Source organism: Siphateles boraxobius, unplaced genomic scaffold, assembly GCF_051911475.1.
Source record: "Siphateles boraxobius isolate OS27281-9 unplaced genomic scaffold, OSU_SipBor_1 22, whole genome shotgun sequence".
NCBI lineage: Eukaryota > Metazoa > Chordata > Actinopteri > Cypriniformes > Leuciscidae > Siphateles > Siphateles boraxobius.
The window spans coordinates 3,064,466-3,082,310 of record NW_027508833.1 but is presented as its reverse complement, the minus strand read 5'-3'; the positions used below and the strand labels follow the sequence as shown (position 1 = coordinate 3,082,310).

At 35.9% G+C, this 17,845-nt stretch overlaps 1 protein-coding gene across 2 annotated transcripts in view; it reads left to right on the top strand.

The window, feature by feature from the left end:
- The window catches only part of alk (ALK receptor tyrosine kinase), a 510,023-nt gene that overhangs the window by 282,148 nt on the left and 210,030 nt on the right, over positions 1-17,845 (top strand). For both annotated transcript variants that reach the window (XM_077238337.1, XM_077238336.1), the window contains one exon: positions 14,978-15,179. In XM_077238337.1, the coding sequence (XP_077094452.1) occupies positions 14,978-15,179 (202 nt within the window). The remainder of the gene's footprint in view (positions 1-14,977; positions 15,180-17,845) is intronic.

The following is a 17,845-nucleotide window of genomic DNA, read 5'->3' as shown; positions in this document are numbered from 1 at the left end:
CATATGTGATATGTGCACACATCAGTTCAGTTGTGTTCAGATTTATGCATAGGTATACTTACATAGATGCCTCATTTGTGTCTGTTTCTTCAGTATGTGCTGCTATAGCCCTCCGCCTTATTGGAACGGTCAAATCCGGTCCGTGACCACTCGAGTGCAAGTTGATTGTGTATGTGCAACCTAATTATTTACATGTATGAATGTCTATATATTAGCAGCATTTAATTTATCCTTAATGTGATAAGTCTGCATCTGAATATTACATATTGAATTATATAACACAAACCAGCACAATCTCACTTCTGAAAGGTTATCCCACTTTGCCTGGTATTTATAGCTCAGTGGTTTTTACAGCCGTAGGCTGTGAAATGCTGTGAAATTTTCAATGAATTCATTGATTTGTTAGTGTGAGTGATAAACATGTTAACCACTCCAAGATGGCAGATGTGTCTGTGTCTGGAGCGTTCGTATGCATATCTATGGTTTTATGGATGTCACCATCTTTGATATTCTTTGGTCACTGTCACTATAGGTACTGCCCTTACAAAAAACAAAAAACAAACATGGTTATTGTTGCTAAACCACGTTAACCACAAATTAACCATGATTGAGCTACACCAACCATAATTTAACCATGGTATTTATAGTACAACTGTGGTTACACGAATGGTAATCAACCAACCCAATAACCATGGCTATTACACTTTTACTATAATAAAGCCATAGTTAATTTCCGTAAGGATTGTAAGGGAATATGGGCTTGACTACTGATGCACGTTCATATACATGTACAGGCCTTTTCAAGACACTACTGTAAGTTTTTGTGTGAACGAGACATTTCGAGACTCCCAGCTGTAAGTATCGGTAAATACGGTTGTCAATCTCAAAAACTGACAGTGTGAAAGTAGCCATAGACTTTTTAAAGTATTTTCTAACAGAAAGAAAGAAAGAAAGAAAGAAAGAAAGAAAGAAAGAACAGTGTCATTAACCTATCATACTTGGACTCATCTCAATTTCATTTGGCCTCTCTCAATATATTCCTTGTAGCAAATTTCTACATCAGCTTTCGATAATCCTACAACACATGCAAACCTTATACAATATTTCTATTGCTCTTCCAAGCTTTAAACCATAATCTCATTAGGGAACATCCTCCCACACGTCACTATGCCATGCAAATGTCATTATTTTCATGTCTATTTATGATCCATGCGTTTAACATTAAGACCTTGCAATAAATTACTCATATTGTCATTTTCGCCCACAGCCAAATTACAGCGGCGGACATGTTCTGGCTGTAAACAACATTAGCTAGTGTCAAATTAGCAAAGGCTAGAGCTTTTGACTTGTGTATTTGTTAGTTCATAATGTGTTGTAAGCTTCAGCACTACGTCTTATTACTAGTATTCCTTCAAAACCCTGGATGGAGTATTTGGAACATAATCCTTATTGGTCAAAACAGAACAGAGAAGTTGGTTATTTTTTTGACACAAATAGAGTTATTACATGCTTTTAATGTAACCTAATCAGGTAATAACACCACTCAGGAGGGGTGCAGCTCTCCAGTCATATTTCTTTTGTAGCTCTGTTGTTCTGTAGCTGGATAAATGGGACTTTCGGCTGGCTACAGATCTGTCACTGCTGGAAAACTGGCGGAGGGCAAAGGTGTTTGTGCTGGAGGGGATCTAATTAATTCCTTTTGGTCTCTTCTACAAAGTCAGCCAGTGATTTGTTCATATAATTTTACTGCCATCAGGTCTCTTTCTGTCTGTTTATAAAAGCTGTTTCAGGTCAGTACTACCTGTCACCAGCACTTTCATGTTCTTTATTACGCCCGCTGTGACCATTTACACTCGTCTTTGACAACCTGCCAAAAACACACATAAGCACACGCTCATTTAGTCAACTCATTGATTTTTTTTTTTTTTTTTTTTTTTGTCTGCGTTCCGATTTTAAAAAGTCTATTTCATCCTGCAAATGGAGCCTGGTTAATTTTCTCTTGCATGACTCAGTTAATTATCCCTTTGTTTCTCATTGAACCCTTATAAATCACGCTGACCAGCAACAGAAAAGACAAAAGACGCCTGGGCGAAGGAGCAGAACATTAAACACAATATTTTATTAAAGCAAATTTTTCATCCACAGTCACTCAATTAAAGAAAGGTCTTTATTCTCAATTTCTCACTGCCGATCAATGTGGAGCAGAACTTTGTCCCCTCTCTGAAATCCTCATCATCGTATAATGTCACAGAAATGTAACCAAGGAGGCATATTACCTATTGATTTTATTTCTCATCTAAGAAGGAAACATGACTGGGGGAGTCTAAAATTTGAACAAGAAACCATATAAACTAAAGGTAATGGACAAACTCCATTGTGGTATTTTATTAGCCAATTATTAGTGGATCACATAGTGAGACTAAATCTTTCGCTTTCCCAAAAAATCTAAAGCACTGCTGTCACTTTACTCTGCCACCATTTTAATTAAATCTGCCTTTAAAAACTCTACCATGGCTATGTGTTCACTACGAATACTCTAGTCACATGTGTAAAAAGACCATCCCTTCCCTGTTTCCTACACATACAGTAGCTGCTTTACACAGACTTATGGAGGATATGTGCCAAAATTATTATTATTTATTTTTTTACGAGAAATCAATGAAATAATCAAACTTTTTTGTCCTTTTTTAACTTTGTGTTTTCTTGACCTTTTCCTTTTGGCTCTTTTACAATTCTGACATTCCTTGTGACCTTTGAATGATGAATGATGTGATATTATCAAAAGTTTAGCATTTTTGTCAGAATAAATGATATAAAATTACTTTTAACAAAGCAATTTTTAACAAACTTTTCCCCCACCATTGACAGAATTTTCCATCATTTTTGACACAACGCTTTCCCGCCATTGACAAAAATTGCCTGCAATCTCACCCTCAAACGCAAGCAAGAACACCCTCTGTTGATAATTTAATAATACATTAACGAAACTGATTTGTTAAACGCTCCAATGCATACTTGTGTTTGCGCTCTGAAGAACGTGAACAAGCAGTTTACAGCAGTGACCAATGTAGCCAATCAGACATAGTTGTTGATTTATTGAAGGCAATGGCCAATCAGAGTTGTTTAAATTAGTCAGAATCCACTCAACACTCAAAATGCTATAGTTGTTATTCAGGGCTGAGTAATGCAGGCTGCTAAACCTCTCATTAACAAACAAAGTGTTGACACGATGCAAGTAAGAGATTTTTTGTGCATTGTTGGCAGCTTTATTGATTATAACGTGTTGATCACGATGAACTGATAAAGCGACAGCGTTTTAGCGACTGTAAAGGGAACGGTCTTGGCTCGCTTTCAAGGCTACAGCCATATGATTCATTGAATAAGACTTACATAGAGATAAAAAGTATGCAGTAAGCATCCAATTAAATTTGATTAACTCTATACACACTATATTTATTTTTGTAGGTAACTGTGACTTGTTAACTGTGTGACAGTTTGTCAACACATACCCCTAAAAACTAGAATAGCATATTATCTTGAAGGCAATTAACAAATAGCTAAGATTTTAATGTTGTTGAACCTTTGATCTGGTTTGAATTGAGTACAGAGGGCTGTGAGTTTCTGTAGTGATGAATCTTTGAAGCTGTTTTGTTCATTATTCCTTCAATATATTTACTTGCCAGATGCCTGGTAATTTAGTTTATGTGTGCTTATGTGTGTGTTTGTTTTGAGGGAGACAGAAAAGTGCAGGGAGACTGAGATCATAAAAGTATTGATCAGCAGTGTTGATGTGGATTCTGGGTAATCCTGCTGTGAAACATCACATCATTGACAACAGTTCTGGTCACCGTCAATCTTTTCTCAGTGGGATGTGATCTGCTTTCAAATGGGCTTCAAATATTCAAATTGATTAATGAGATGTAGTCACAGCGTTGTTATGGACATGACGCAGATGTTATAATAAAACAAATCCACAAGGAATAATTGTATTTATGTCTGATGTAAACAATCAAAGAAGTTTTTCTTCTTTGGAATGGTTTTGTATGAATGGACAATGTATTAATACAGCTAATTGAATTTGAGACCTTGTCTTTGATGTAGTAATGACTGAAATGCGTCAAGTGGCAGTATCCCTCAACAATAGCCGTCTTTTGATTTTTCAAATTGAACATGTCTGTGATGGCATCCTGGAGATCTGAACTACATAAGAAATGAATGCAAAAATATATTTTTTCTGCTCATAAGGAATCATAATGAACAACGCCCAAAAAAACATCACTTTGTTTGGTGCTGTTCTCCTATTACATTATCAGTGTATGAGTAATATCTTTTAAAATGTAATACATTCTTTGTAGAAGAAAGGCACTTTTTAAAATCACATCTTTCTCTGTGTTACCTGGACAGATAAATGCACTTTTATTTGTCAGTAACAGGGCTTTTGAAAGGCTTTTGTGAAAACTACAGATTGTACTTCCGCAATATTTTATCCCCATCCACGAACAGTCGGATGGACACAGGTTTATTAACAGAACAGTTATTATAAGGGTAGGTTTATCACTGAAAATTGTATTATAATTTATCTACTCATTAAACAGCATTATGTTAAAATTGTAGCACTGTGGAAGCATCTTTCTTACCTGTACACAACAGTGTTTTGCTTCGAGGTGTTGAGCAGAACTGACGTTCAGTTTTTCCCGTCACAGCGTATTTTCCGTATTTCCCGCTGTCTACAACGTGCTGGATCCTTCACCGGAAACTGAAAGTAACTCAAAAAAGTTTGCTAAGAAGTATTTCCTTCTCAAGCAAAGCAGTATTTGACTCTGATCAAGCTTATCCAACAGGAGTATACTCCTTTCTTCCACAAACCAGAAGAAAAATACATAGAACAGCTGCTTTACAATATGTAACACAAAACTAGTTATTTAAAAGGACATGTTATAAAGTGGCACAAGCTTAAAGGAGAACTCCGGCACAAAATGAACCTGGGGTGTAATAACACATTGGTATTACAGAACATCGACTGTTCTCTGGGATTTGTTTTCATGATAATCGAGTGTAAAGAGTTTTATCTCTAAAAACTGTTTAGCTTATAACGCTAGTATATGGGGCATATAATACGTAAAAAGAGATTCCAAGCCACAGTTCAGCTCGTAGCACGGCGTTCGTGGTTCGACTGGTCGAGACCGTTTTCCAAAGATGGCTCCGCGATGCTACGGTCTTTATAAAGTATATTATTATTAAACTGTCTGTACACTTACAAAGTTCTCAGTGCTTCGGTTTGTATGTAGAGACCCTCATTAAGCTACCGTGTTAGTGTGGGGCTATTTTGAGCCTTGTTAGTGGTATTAACTAGCGATCTCTTTTTACGTATTATATGCCCCATATACTAGCGTTATAAGCTAAACAGTTTTTAGAGATAAAACTCTTTACACTCGATTATCATGAAAACAAATCCCAGAGAACAGTCGACTCGGTACCAATGTGTTATTACACCCCAGGTTCATTTTGCGCCGGAGTTCTCCTTTAACTTGTAGATATGAAAGAGACAATACATGAGAGTGTGTAGTCTTGACATATTTCAACATAAAGGATTTTTCGAGCTGGCCAGTGTATCAGCGATGCTGTATTTAGTTTTTTTCTCAGTGTGGCCTTTTTTGTGGTATCATAGAGCTGAGTGCAGATCAAAGTTCCTGGAGTCAGTTGAGTACATGTGAAAACAAAGACTGAATCAAACAAACAGGTGCTCATGTTGGAGAGGTAGGGAGGGAGGGAGGGAGAGGGAGAGGTAGGGAGGGAGGGATGGAGAGAGAGAGAGAGAGAGGGAGAGAGAGAGAGAGAGAGAGAGAGAGAGAGAGAGAGAGAGAGAGAGAGAGAGAGAGAGAGAGAGAGAGAGAGAGAGAGAGAGAGAGATCTTATTAGCCTAATGAGCGACGTCAGATGCGTTGCCTTTCCCCGGTCATGTTAATTTACTGCTTGGCTGATAAGATCTTTAGAAACCCATGTCATTTGATCTCACATTGATTTATTTGCTATAGCTACATCATGTTTATTTTTGCTGACTGCAGTCTCAAGTCCTGCCAATTGCTGACCATTACGTTTGCATAGCCTGCTTTGTTTGTGTAAGAGTAAGATCGTTTCTTTTTTTAGTTCAAAGGCTTGGCTGGTTGGCATGGGCAGTGACCCACTGGCGGTTTATGCTGTAACTACACCATAATGGGGAAATATGCAATATTTCTCCACTGAAAGCCTACCATACATTGCAAGCTACACAACTATGCAAGTATTTTATTACATTGTTAAAGAAGACTTATTTGTTTGGAAGGCTCTAAAGATGCCTTTGAAAATGAAGATGAATGATTCAGATGAATAAATACACCATTAGACAACTATTGCAATTTTCATAATTGTTCCAGTTCTAAAACAAACTGATATTCCCAGGTTCCCATGAATGAATGAATTAATTAATTAATGAAAAATGCATCATTTGGCACAATTTAATACATTGTAAAATACTGTATCCTGCTAAAAAAAATACAAATACAATAAGCAAATGTCCGCAGTTTAGTGCATTTAAAAGTTTTTAAAAGTAAAAAATATAGAGAAACACATATGGTCTTTGTAAAAAAGGTAGGGATGTTTAAATAGTCTACTGCTTTACCTGCTGTTCTCCAGGATTTTCTGGAAGAAAGTTTGGATTCAGGGAGTAAATGTTTTCCTCCTGTTGTGTTGGCAACTCTCAAAAAGCGTGTTCTATCTGTGATGTTGTCAAGAGCAATAGCTGTAAAATAGTTTCTAACCTGTGATAAATATGAATTTGTCACTAAGTTGTGTTCAAGTGTGCTGGAAGTATAGTCACAGACTAGGTTCTATAACCATCACACTTTAAAGTGCTCAACTCAAAGTGAATAGCTTTTGCAAACACTTTGCATTCTTTTTCCATATCATACACAGACATGTTTACACTTTTACTGTATTTAAAAAAAAAAAAAAAATCTCAGATATATTAATGGGCTGTCCTCAGTTTTTGAGCTTTTTTATGTTAACCCTGAGTATCTGAAAGTGTGTGGGCTGCAGAAAAAGGTGCTGGAATTACCGCTGTTCTGGGTGGCGATTCGTCTTGAGAGAATTCTGAATCATGCAAATGGGACCGGGTCATGAGATTTGACCATTCTGTTTTTATACAGTTTCACTTCATCTCCTTCTTTGAAATTCGTATGTTTTGCACTTCTTGCACTTCATTTGGTTAACCTCTCAGAAGTCAGTGAAAAGTAAATGTAGATCTTGGCACAAACTGCTCAAAGTTTGTCCCACTTTTGTGGGTTTAAACTAGTTACTGGTTAAAAGATGTGACTATGTACTAATCACTAAGTAGAATGTTTGTAAAATGAAAGTCCTACTTAGTATCTCTATGGTACATTTCCCAAAAGCACTGTGCAAAGCATTTGTAAATTGTAGTTTCTTGTATAAGTCTTGCCATTTTATTTTTACAGAGTTTACAATGAAGTAACTTAAAAGCTTTTGAATAAAAACAAAAGAAACAAACAAATAAATAAATAGTTACAATAATATTAACATACTTCAGAAAATCATGACAAAGATACAGTGTAATTTGAAGTCCCCATGTGGTGAAAATCAAGCTTTTAATGTTGTTTATGTGTCTATGTGCTGTTTTTAATATACTTTAAGACAAACCATGCACAAAGTAATGTCGACACCATTGCTGAGTATTTTCTCCTTAAAACGGCAGTTTAAAAAAGACTCAAAAACGCGGTTTGAAATCACGTGTGTTTCTTATGTCACAAACTACCTTTTAACCAATCAGGTTACGAGGGGGGCGGGCTTTAGAATACATAAGTTGTGGATAACAACTACATAAATATCCACTAACCTTTCAGAAACGTCCAGGTGCCGTCTAAAAGTTGCAACCACCTCTTTTCTCTCCGTAGGGCTGCACAAAGAGAGATTATTTGGATGTTTTGTTATTTGCCAGAGTATCCGAAGCTTGTGTAAAGGATCGGCCATCTTCTGAACGGGAAGCGGAAAAGCAGCTCATTTGCATTTAGCTAATTTGCATTTAAAAGGACACTCAACGGTTCACACCCAAAAAGGGGCAATTTTGACAAGCTATATATGATAAATGACCTGGGGGGTATTTTGAGCTGAAATTCACATTTTGGGGACACCATACATCTTCTAAAAAGGGGCATAATATGTCGTTGTTGTTGTTTTTTTTTTTTTTACTTAATGAATCATATGTCACGTCAATGCTTTCTTTTGTTGAACAGTTATTTTGATATGCAAGGCACATTTAAATAAATGAAAAATATTGAAAAGCATTCAACTGCATCATACATGCCCTCCGCACTCAGATTTGTGCACTGGACTGAGACTTATTCACTGCTGCGTGTGCGAGCCAAGCCATCAAGCCCCAAAGAAAGTCCCTGTGGAAATAAAGAACTTCATTGAGCAGTTTTTTTTTTTAAATATCCATGTATATTTAACTAATGACCATAGCATTTTTTCATATAAGCATTCAATTATCACACAATACATACCACATTTTGCAAGTTCCCAGAAACTTGCCAACCAATATATTTAGAGTCACACTATAATTGAAAAATTAAAGAAGCCCCGGAAGCTTTCACAATGTAACGGTTTAGACGTATATCTTCAATCTTTTCCATAGTTTTGTGGTCCCTCGTTCCACTGAACTGAAACATTTAAAACAGAGAAATTTCAAGAATTTACCACAAAACCTATTGAATATGGGCTTATTGTTTTATTGAATATTTGCTCAATATTTTCTCAAGTCTCTCAGGTAGTCAGAAGATGATTGCAAGTGTAAATATATGAAGAGAAAGCCTTATAAGCCTGTTGTTAGTAATTATCTTTTATCCCTAATGGGAAACACACGTCCTGCTACACAATAACTATAACTTTATACCAAAAAAATAAATCAATAACAATAATATTGGTATACCGATTCACTTGTTTCTTTGACGGAAGGTCCTATCTTCTAGATTTCATGACTAAACTATATACATATTTAATTATGTACTGTATGTTTTCTTGTGCAAATGTATTTTCCTTATTTCAGCTATGCTTCATACGCATTTATTCTGGCTGGGGAGTTTAAGACATGACTTGAGAATATTAAATAAGAAGTGCTTAATATGTTTTAACAATTAAGGTTTGGGGACTTTCAGACAATTGCCGCTCGGGTATATTCACCGACCACAGGTGCTGGCCAAAAATACATTTTTAAGAAAGAACTCAGTAGTGCATCAGTGAGCAGCAAGACTAGTGTTTGGTTTTGTAATGCTTTCATCAAGAGGTTAAAGTGGTATTCAAAAGTTGAGGAAACCGTAGTCAAATTACACGCTCAGTTGGTTTTCTAAGTGTGGAGAAGTTAGCACAAATCCTGCTGTGACTATATTTAATCTTGATATGTTTCATTGAATTTTAACACAGTTAAAAAAAAACAGTTTAATAATACACTTTCAACAGAAATCAAAACCTCAAGTACCCTGTAGTCAGTTACAGAAACATGCGGTCCATTATTACTTACTTACTTCTGAAGTGCACAGCATGTTTAAGATATGCCTAAAGAATTTCAACAAACTGGGGATTGTGAAAGCCATTCATCCTTAAACTTTAATTATTTCAAACATTAAAAGAATGTTATTTTTTAACCAGGTTTATGAAAAAGAAAGTTAAAAAAGTTATAAAAAAAGAAACTGTTATGTTAAATAATAATTTTAAGGGAAGTTTAAACAACAATTCCCTGCTGTTTATTATTATGCTCCCTATTGTTAAATATTATTATTATTATTCATGATGCACATTTGGCTACCTATGGCATGCATTACATTTTTTATATTTGGAGCAATATTTTAACTTCAGAGTTCATAAGTAAATGATGCCTAACAATTCCTCTCAATTTCTCTAGAACAAATTCAACCCGAAAAATATGATGCTTTAACAACTCCTTGCTGGATTCAGATAACACTGTGAATAATGAAAATGCTACATTCCGGGACATTTTCCCTCCATCTTTTCACTGATGCTGTTTTCATTCCTTTTCTATCAAAAGAAGGTTTCTTTTGTCTTTTTTTCGTGCTCTGGCCCTGTGGAAAATGTCCTGATTGAGAGAGCTGAATGAGGCTGTTGAGAGGGAGGACTCTAAATCAAAGCCCACAGAAAGAGCTTTGATTTTTCTCCTCTCTTTCATTATTTATTTCGTTTTCCTCTGGTGTGTTGTCATTTTCCTCCCCTCACTCATCTATTTTGGCGCTACATGGGCTCAGTGTCTGCTGCCTGGGCTACCGATCTATGCATTTCACTTTCCAGATTCCCGCATAGTCCCTGAGAAGTGCACAGAGACAGTATGAAAAGGAAACAGGCTACTTATTTAAAAATGTATGTGTTGAAAGAAAGTCTTGGTATTTCAGTTTAAAAAAACTATCACATTATTGCCAAAACCTTGCTAGACCAACCTGAAAACCTGATTTGAGCTAAAGAAATTAATCCGTTTTGTCATATTCCATTGGCTATAAGTTACTTTTTTATATAATTCAGTCAAATAAATGTAATCGTATCACACAACTTTATCTCTGTATGTGATTTAAATCAGACAGAATGCAAGATCTAGTGTTAATTTTGTTAACGAAAACTATGATGAAAAATCTTCGTTGACAACCTTTTTTTTCCCTGAATGTCATTAAACGGTATCTGTGACGCATCAACACATGCAATCCCAGACAGCAACAGTGTTGGCCCAGATCCGGCCCACATCCGGGCTGTGTGGATTCCAGGTGTACCAGATGTGGGCCGGATCTGGCCTGATACTATGTAGCTGTCTGGGATATCGTTGACGTAAAAAGACGAGACTGAAATGTGTTTAAAAAAAAAAAAAAACAAGTGAAACAAAATCACTTCGTTTAAAGGAGACGACAACACATTGACTTCTTTTTTTTTTTTTTACGAGCGTTCATGTTTACTGTTTTCTGATTTTCCAATCATTTAAACCCCAGTTAGAGCTTTTCTGTTAAAAAAACACGTTTTCTACCTGGTCTTTTCAATAGTATCAGGCAACCATGGGCGCGCGTGCTCTCTACACTGCTGAAGATGATCTGAAAACACAGACAAGCTTGAGTTCAACGATCTTCATTTGAGATTTTCTACTTAAATTAAAGTGTCATTCGGTCGGTCTGTGTTCTGTCACGAGCCGCTTGCACTGTTTGTGTGAATAAATCTGCGATCAAAATGCAGGATGATATCCAGCAGTGTTTTTAATGTTGATCATATTATGCGAGCAAGAATGCAATGTTTCCTGAATATCCACACGATTTCAAAAGTGACATTGATTTTATACAACAGTTCAACAAACAAAAGGGTAACATTAGGTGATGTACTACATTTAAAACAGTATTGTCAGTAGGCTCACTGCTCTATTTCGCAACGAAAGCCAAAGCAGAACTGCAGCACACAGAGGTGATAGGTGAACGAATCTGTGGCTTTGAACGAATCGTAAGATTCAATGATCCGTTCATAAATACAGCCACTTGCTTCGTTACTGAATAAATGAATGACTCAATGACTCACTCATAAAGACAGTGACTTGCCGACCACCTACTGACGATTTCAATATAATATTAAAAGTATCACTTTGTTTTTACCATCATTGCATATTTATTGAACATTGATTTATTTAAAGCATTATTTATTTTTATAAAGGTATTTATAAAGGTTAAAACAATTAACTGGAAACATCGATTAAAGGGGGCAAATATTGTCCACTGAACAACCACTGCGCTAAGGAAAAGGGATATGTAGAAGTGCTACTTCTAAAGAGTGAAATGTCAATACAGCCTGTTACCTTCATTTAAATTCCTCATAAGCTTAATTGAATTGGCCTAGAGAGAAAAATGATAATGACATTTTTTGTCTAAAGACTACAGATAAATAGCTACCAAAATTAATGTTGGTAACTGCAGTTTGACTAAAAGTTGACAAAAAATCCAATGACTTTTCATCAACTAAAACTAGACTAAAACTATGAAAGACAAAAAGACTAAAATGTGACTAATGCCGGGCCTACACCAAAGGATTTTCACAGTCCCAGACTAAAGACCGGCAATCTTTAGGAATCTTACTGGAGTCTCGGCGCGCTCCCGTCGTCTCGATCGTTAAATATGAGGTGATAATCTGCAGTCGGCGACCCGATTTGTGCCAGTCTTTCTCTAGTCTTTCATATCAAACATATTTGATATTATCATAAGTCTTTAGTCTGAGACTAAAAACTGTGAACCCAAGTCTTTAGATGTGAGCTGATAATCTTATAAAGTCTTTTCTAAATCTTTTCAAAGTCTTTAGGTGTACAGAAAGCATTAGACCAATAAGCATTTTCGTCTGAAGATTAAGACTAAGACTAAATCAAAAATGGCTGCCAAAATTAACGCTGGATCTAACGAGTCATTACTGACAAAAATAACCGTAATTGTAACCCTTCCAGTCAAATTTAGCGTGGCAACTCTAGCATGTCAGTTTTGTAAAGCAAATGAACTTTGCCAAATCAATTTTCTTGGAACGTATTGAACAACAAATCATCTCATTATATAAAAAAGGATATTTAATTGTCAACATGGCCATTCTTCAAAATGTTTATCCGCTGTTGTACTGAATTAAAATAAATTGATCCTAACTTCGGTAAAATCCTGAGTTTGTACTGATCCATGTCAAATATGAATCAAGAGCTAATGTAAAACTGCGGAGCATTTGTTTGTAAACAGTAACAGTCCATCTATTCTGTGTTTTAAGTTCAATAAAACTTTAGTCAATAGATCCTAACTGAATTCGCCATGGTTACTAAACAGATAAGATGTGATTCTAGAGCTAGCCCTTAATATTTCTGTAATACTGCCACACGAGAATAGCCAAACAGCGTAGAACAAAATCAAACACAAAGTATTGTGTATTGCGCACGTGTCGCCCCATCATCCAGACCCTCAAATAAGCTCCTTTGATTGGCCAAATTTCTCTGATCTCTGAACCGTGCCCGCCAAGAGCACAAATAACTTTCGCTCCACATTTCAGATATATGGTGTAAAAGTGATAGCATGTGGAACTTGTTTTTTGTTAGCGAAAAAACACAGTTTAAGACTCTAAGCGGCAGATTCAATCAGTTGTAGTTATGGACTTGGGATTGTGCTATAAACATATCCAAGAAAAGCAATGAATTTGTGACAAAATAGTATACAAGTGTGCAACTTTCATGCATGAATGCACATAATAATTTGAGGATGTGCAAATTTTGTCTATGACTTTTGATACGGTTATGTGAATGTGTTTTGCACCATATTCACTACAGCAACTGTAGCAAAAAATTTGAGTGTATGAGTTTCTTAATTTGTAATTCGTAGAAAAGGATTTGTGCACCTGAAGTGAAGAATTTATGAAGGTGTAACGGGTGTGTTGTCTTTGTGGGAGAGAAAAAAAGTATACAAGTTTGCAAAACTTTAAATATTTTTCTCTGTGACTTCAAATTGACATACACTTGTGTGGCTATTCTCTACAACTACAAATTCCACTGTCACAGGTGCTCAGTGGTTTTGCACCAAAAGTACCTTTATAGTTTTTGTCTTTCTGAATTCAAGAAGACTGTAACAAGCAGCACAGAAATGAGCTGCCTGTAGGTGTTACCACGATGACCGCTGATTGCTCTAAAATGTATTTGTAGCGCCCACTGCAAAGAAAAATCAAAGACAAGTATTCTTTAATATCTCAATTGTTTCTCCTTATTTTGACATCTCCAGTATCTCAGATGTTTAACCTGAGAAAATATCTCCAGAAATCTCAACAATGTTATAAACTGTAGTTTTTTTTGTTTTTTGTTTTTTAACGAACTAAAGACTAAAATTATATTTCTTAATATGAACTCAAACATTGGATTGCATTTGCATATTATTTTTTCAAGAGCACATTATCAGAGCTTAGCTGTTTTGTGTGTTTGTATATTGGATCACACTTTAGGTTATGAATTCTCTCTATTAACTATTAACTAAGAAATTTGCCTCAGTAAAATCCTAATTACTGCTTATTAATAGTTAGTAAGGTAGTTGTTAAGTTTAGGTATTGGGTAAGAATAAGAGATGTAGAATGTGGTCATGCAGAATAAGGCATTAATATGTGCTTTATATGTACTAATAAACAGCATGCTATTAATCAAATTAATAGTGAGAATTGGACCCTCAACTAAAGTGTTACCATATTTTGATATCTTTATTTTTTGTCAACATGTGATATTTCTTAAGAATTTTGGTATAATGTACTCTCTTTGTCTTGCAATCTTGTATTGCAAAACACTTTTTTCTGCCACAGACATGGGGTATGGAAACAATTTTAAGAAAAAGTTTGAGATATCTCATTAAACATAGTTGAGAACTCAATTTCTAAAACTATACAATTTTGAAACGTTTTTGAGCTTGTCCACTTTCAACCACTTCCAGTTGAAAACATATTTTATCGGGTTGTTTTCGTAGTGTAAATACTCGTAGACGTCTAATCTCCGCCTACTGAACTACTACGTGAACATTATGGAGAGTGTGCTAGCTAGACGGGATTTAAACTTTGTTTGCTAAAGACCCAAGTTTGGTTTGAAGATGAAAATCATACCAAGCGCAATGTTCTCTCACCATTCCTGATTTCTAACACACATTCACCACGTTATGGCTGGTGTTGCATCTATCAGAACAGAAATGAATGCTGCTGCTCTCCATGTGTTTTCTCCGTTGTTTCCAGTCGTCTTCTTATGAAAATTGAGTGAGCTTATTTCATCCATTAGATTGAAAGATCTGCAAAAGCCCATACATTTACCCGCCTGTAGACTCTCAAAACACAACCGAGTGACAACAGGGCCAAAGGAACAATCGCTTGTTCTCTGACATAAATAGATATTTCTCTTTGTTTGTTTCTCCAGGGCGGTTTCTCCCAGTGAATGGCTCAGCTCTGACGGGACCTTGGGTTATGAGCCCTTGGCTACGTGCCACCCACCGGCCCTGTGGTCTGGATATCACAGTGTTTTTGCACCCCAGGCAGGGTGGACGTTACACCGTCTGGCTCATCGAGAGGGACAAGTCACCACTCGCTCTTCTCACCACCGAGCAGCCTCATGTCATCGGGTGAGTTTGCTAAGGCAACCTTCTCATCCTGAAGAGTTCTCAAAGACTTACTCAACTCTTGGAGCTTGTGAAATAGAATCTAGTATACACAACACTGCACTGCTGAGACCTTTTTAAATTGAGATTTCAGTTTTGCACAGGTTAAAGATTAATGATTTAATCTTGGCAGTGTTATAATTGGTATTACAAAAAAACAATGTGCTTTTTTTCCTGCAGTGTTTTTACAAATAATTCAGCTTCAAACTCTTTTAAAACATTTTTTGTAAATAATACTCTATTTTGTAGATAATATTAGCATTAGTTGCACTATCCATTTTTTTGTCACTCATCTCATTGACTTACATTAGAATCTCCTGCCTTCCACCTGAGAGAAAAGACGTCAGTGAATTGAAATTGGTTTATTTAATTTGATTTATTTGCATGCTGAATTCTGATTGGTCTTTTCTTGATACTTACGTACAGCTGCCTTTATGTTGGAAAGCAGTGTTCACATCTCATTTCTTCCCTGTAATCTGAATCGATGACATTCTTAGTGAAACATGATGTTTAACAAGAAAATACGTAGGGCAAAACTCAATGTATCAATCATCAATTTATTGGTTTGTGACATGTGGCTTTCACATAGCAGAATGTGCAATAATATATCAAAAAATCATGCACCATAAGTATATTAAGTGTTACGACGGTCTAGGGCCAGCCGCAACATAAATTAATGTACGCTCACTCACAAAGATATAATTTGATATACATTTATTAACAAACATATAGTGAAAACCAGAAACAAAGGGTTTAAATTCAGGAGTGGACAAGGCCAACATAATACACAAAAATAACTAGTTTAGGACCGTCTAAATTCTCTGAAAAAAATAAAAATCACATCAAAAGAAATATACAACGCAACTTCCCTAACTCCTTAACCCAAAAAATAGATTAAAGATATATGCAAATAAAATGGCGTCACACTCCCTACTTCCCCTGAATTGAGCATTGAGAAAATTGAGAATTTACGAATAATATTTACACAATACAACTGAAGGCCAAAGTAATTCAAAACAACCTAAGAGTTATAAATCGAATGAACAAAAGCAAGTTTCACAAAAGGCACACAATCACAAAGGAAATCAAGACAGAGCAAAACAAATGTCACGCATTTGGCCTCCATAGAGTGTTTGGGGTGGTCCTTTTCAATGGAACCAAAATTAGACCAATCAGGATCAGACCAATCAGAATCTCTGCTCTGAGTGCAGGCCACACCTTCTCCTGCAACAGAAACACTCAGAAACACAAACACATACTTTTAAAAGGCATAAGCTGTAACATAAGTAAATAGGGTCTGTGTTGATTTCATGACACTATTCTTTCACAAGCTCTGGTATGGGAAAGCAATCTCACATTTCATACATTTATCCAGTTGGTAGACAATTTCATCCAAAGTGATGTCAGTGCATCGATTTTATTAGTATGCATGTTCTCTGGGATCTAATGTATATCTATTTTTCAGCTTTTTTAAAACTTTGTATTCATGTTGTAAGCAAATGATCAGACTATCACCAAAATCATTATTTCTTGATCTTCTATATAAAACTGGCAAAACATAATATTTGTTTGATTAGCAACACCTCCAGTACATCCGGTGAGACTAAAAGCCTTTAGATTTGACTTTGTGTCCTTGAGATTCTCTTCTTGTCCACAGCAACTTTCTGTTTATGGGATTTGCCTCTGCAGAGTAACTCTGTGTATTACAAGACTGGGCGGAATATGAATGCGTTCAGCCATGCGTGGCATGTTTAGATAGGGAAAAGTGCTCCGACTCATTATAGAGTTCCTCTTGAGGTCATTATTTTTGATCAGCCAACCAACCCACATTTTTGTATGCAATTTTGCCCTCGCCTGAGGTCACTCTTGTCCAGTGGATGATGTAAATTCCCAGAGCCAAAAATGACCAGGTTGGCTTTTTATTGTGTCCGTCTCATAAATGTCAGAAACGTATAATGTTATACTTACTGAGACACTGAATCTTACGTAGTTTCCACTTTTGTAAAGTCTATTAGTGTTTTAACTTCTGAGCAAGATATACAGTACAATAGTATGCAGCACACGGTGTATGGTTTGAGGGAACAGTTTGTGTCTGACGAATATGATAGATTTCACACTTGTAGTTTAGGCCCCACCCACATCATATTGAAATACAGATACAGAAACAGACAATTTTTGTCATTGCATACAACTATATACACAGATAATGGCTTCAATACACAAGCAGGCTGTATGGTTATTCAAAACTATGCAAATATATAAAATAAAAAAAATAAATAAAAAAAAAATGTTAAACTGATATTGACCTGAAATGCAATGAACAAAAATTGAACTGCTTTACCATGTCGGTGTTTGCAGAGAAACATAATAGCTTGGCAATTCGTAACCATTTTACATTTTGCTAAATTGGTGACTATAATTCATATGAATTCATACAATCTCACTTGTGTGTTTTTGTACAATCTGCTTACCCACAGTGACGGTTATATTTAGCGGTGTGCCCTCATGCGTACTTGTTTTAAATGTATTCAAAATCGCCACCTCGTAAAATTGTTACATTTTCCCATGAGTTCGGGTTGGAAAAGCTCCTAATTGAAGACCATTCAAAGACATTGTTTGTTATTTTTCAA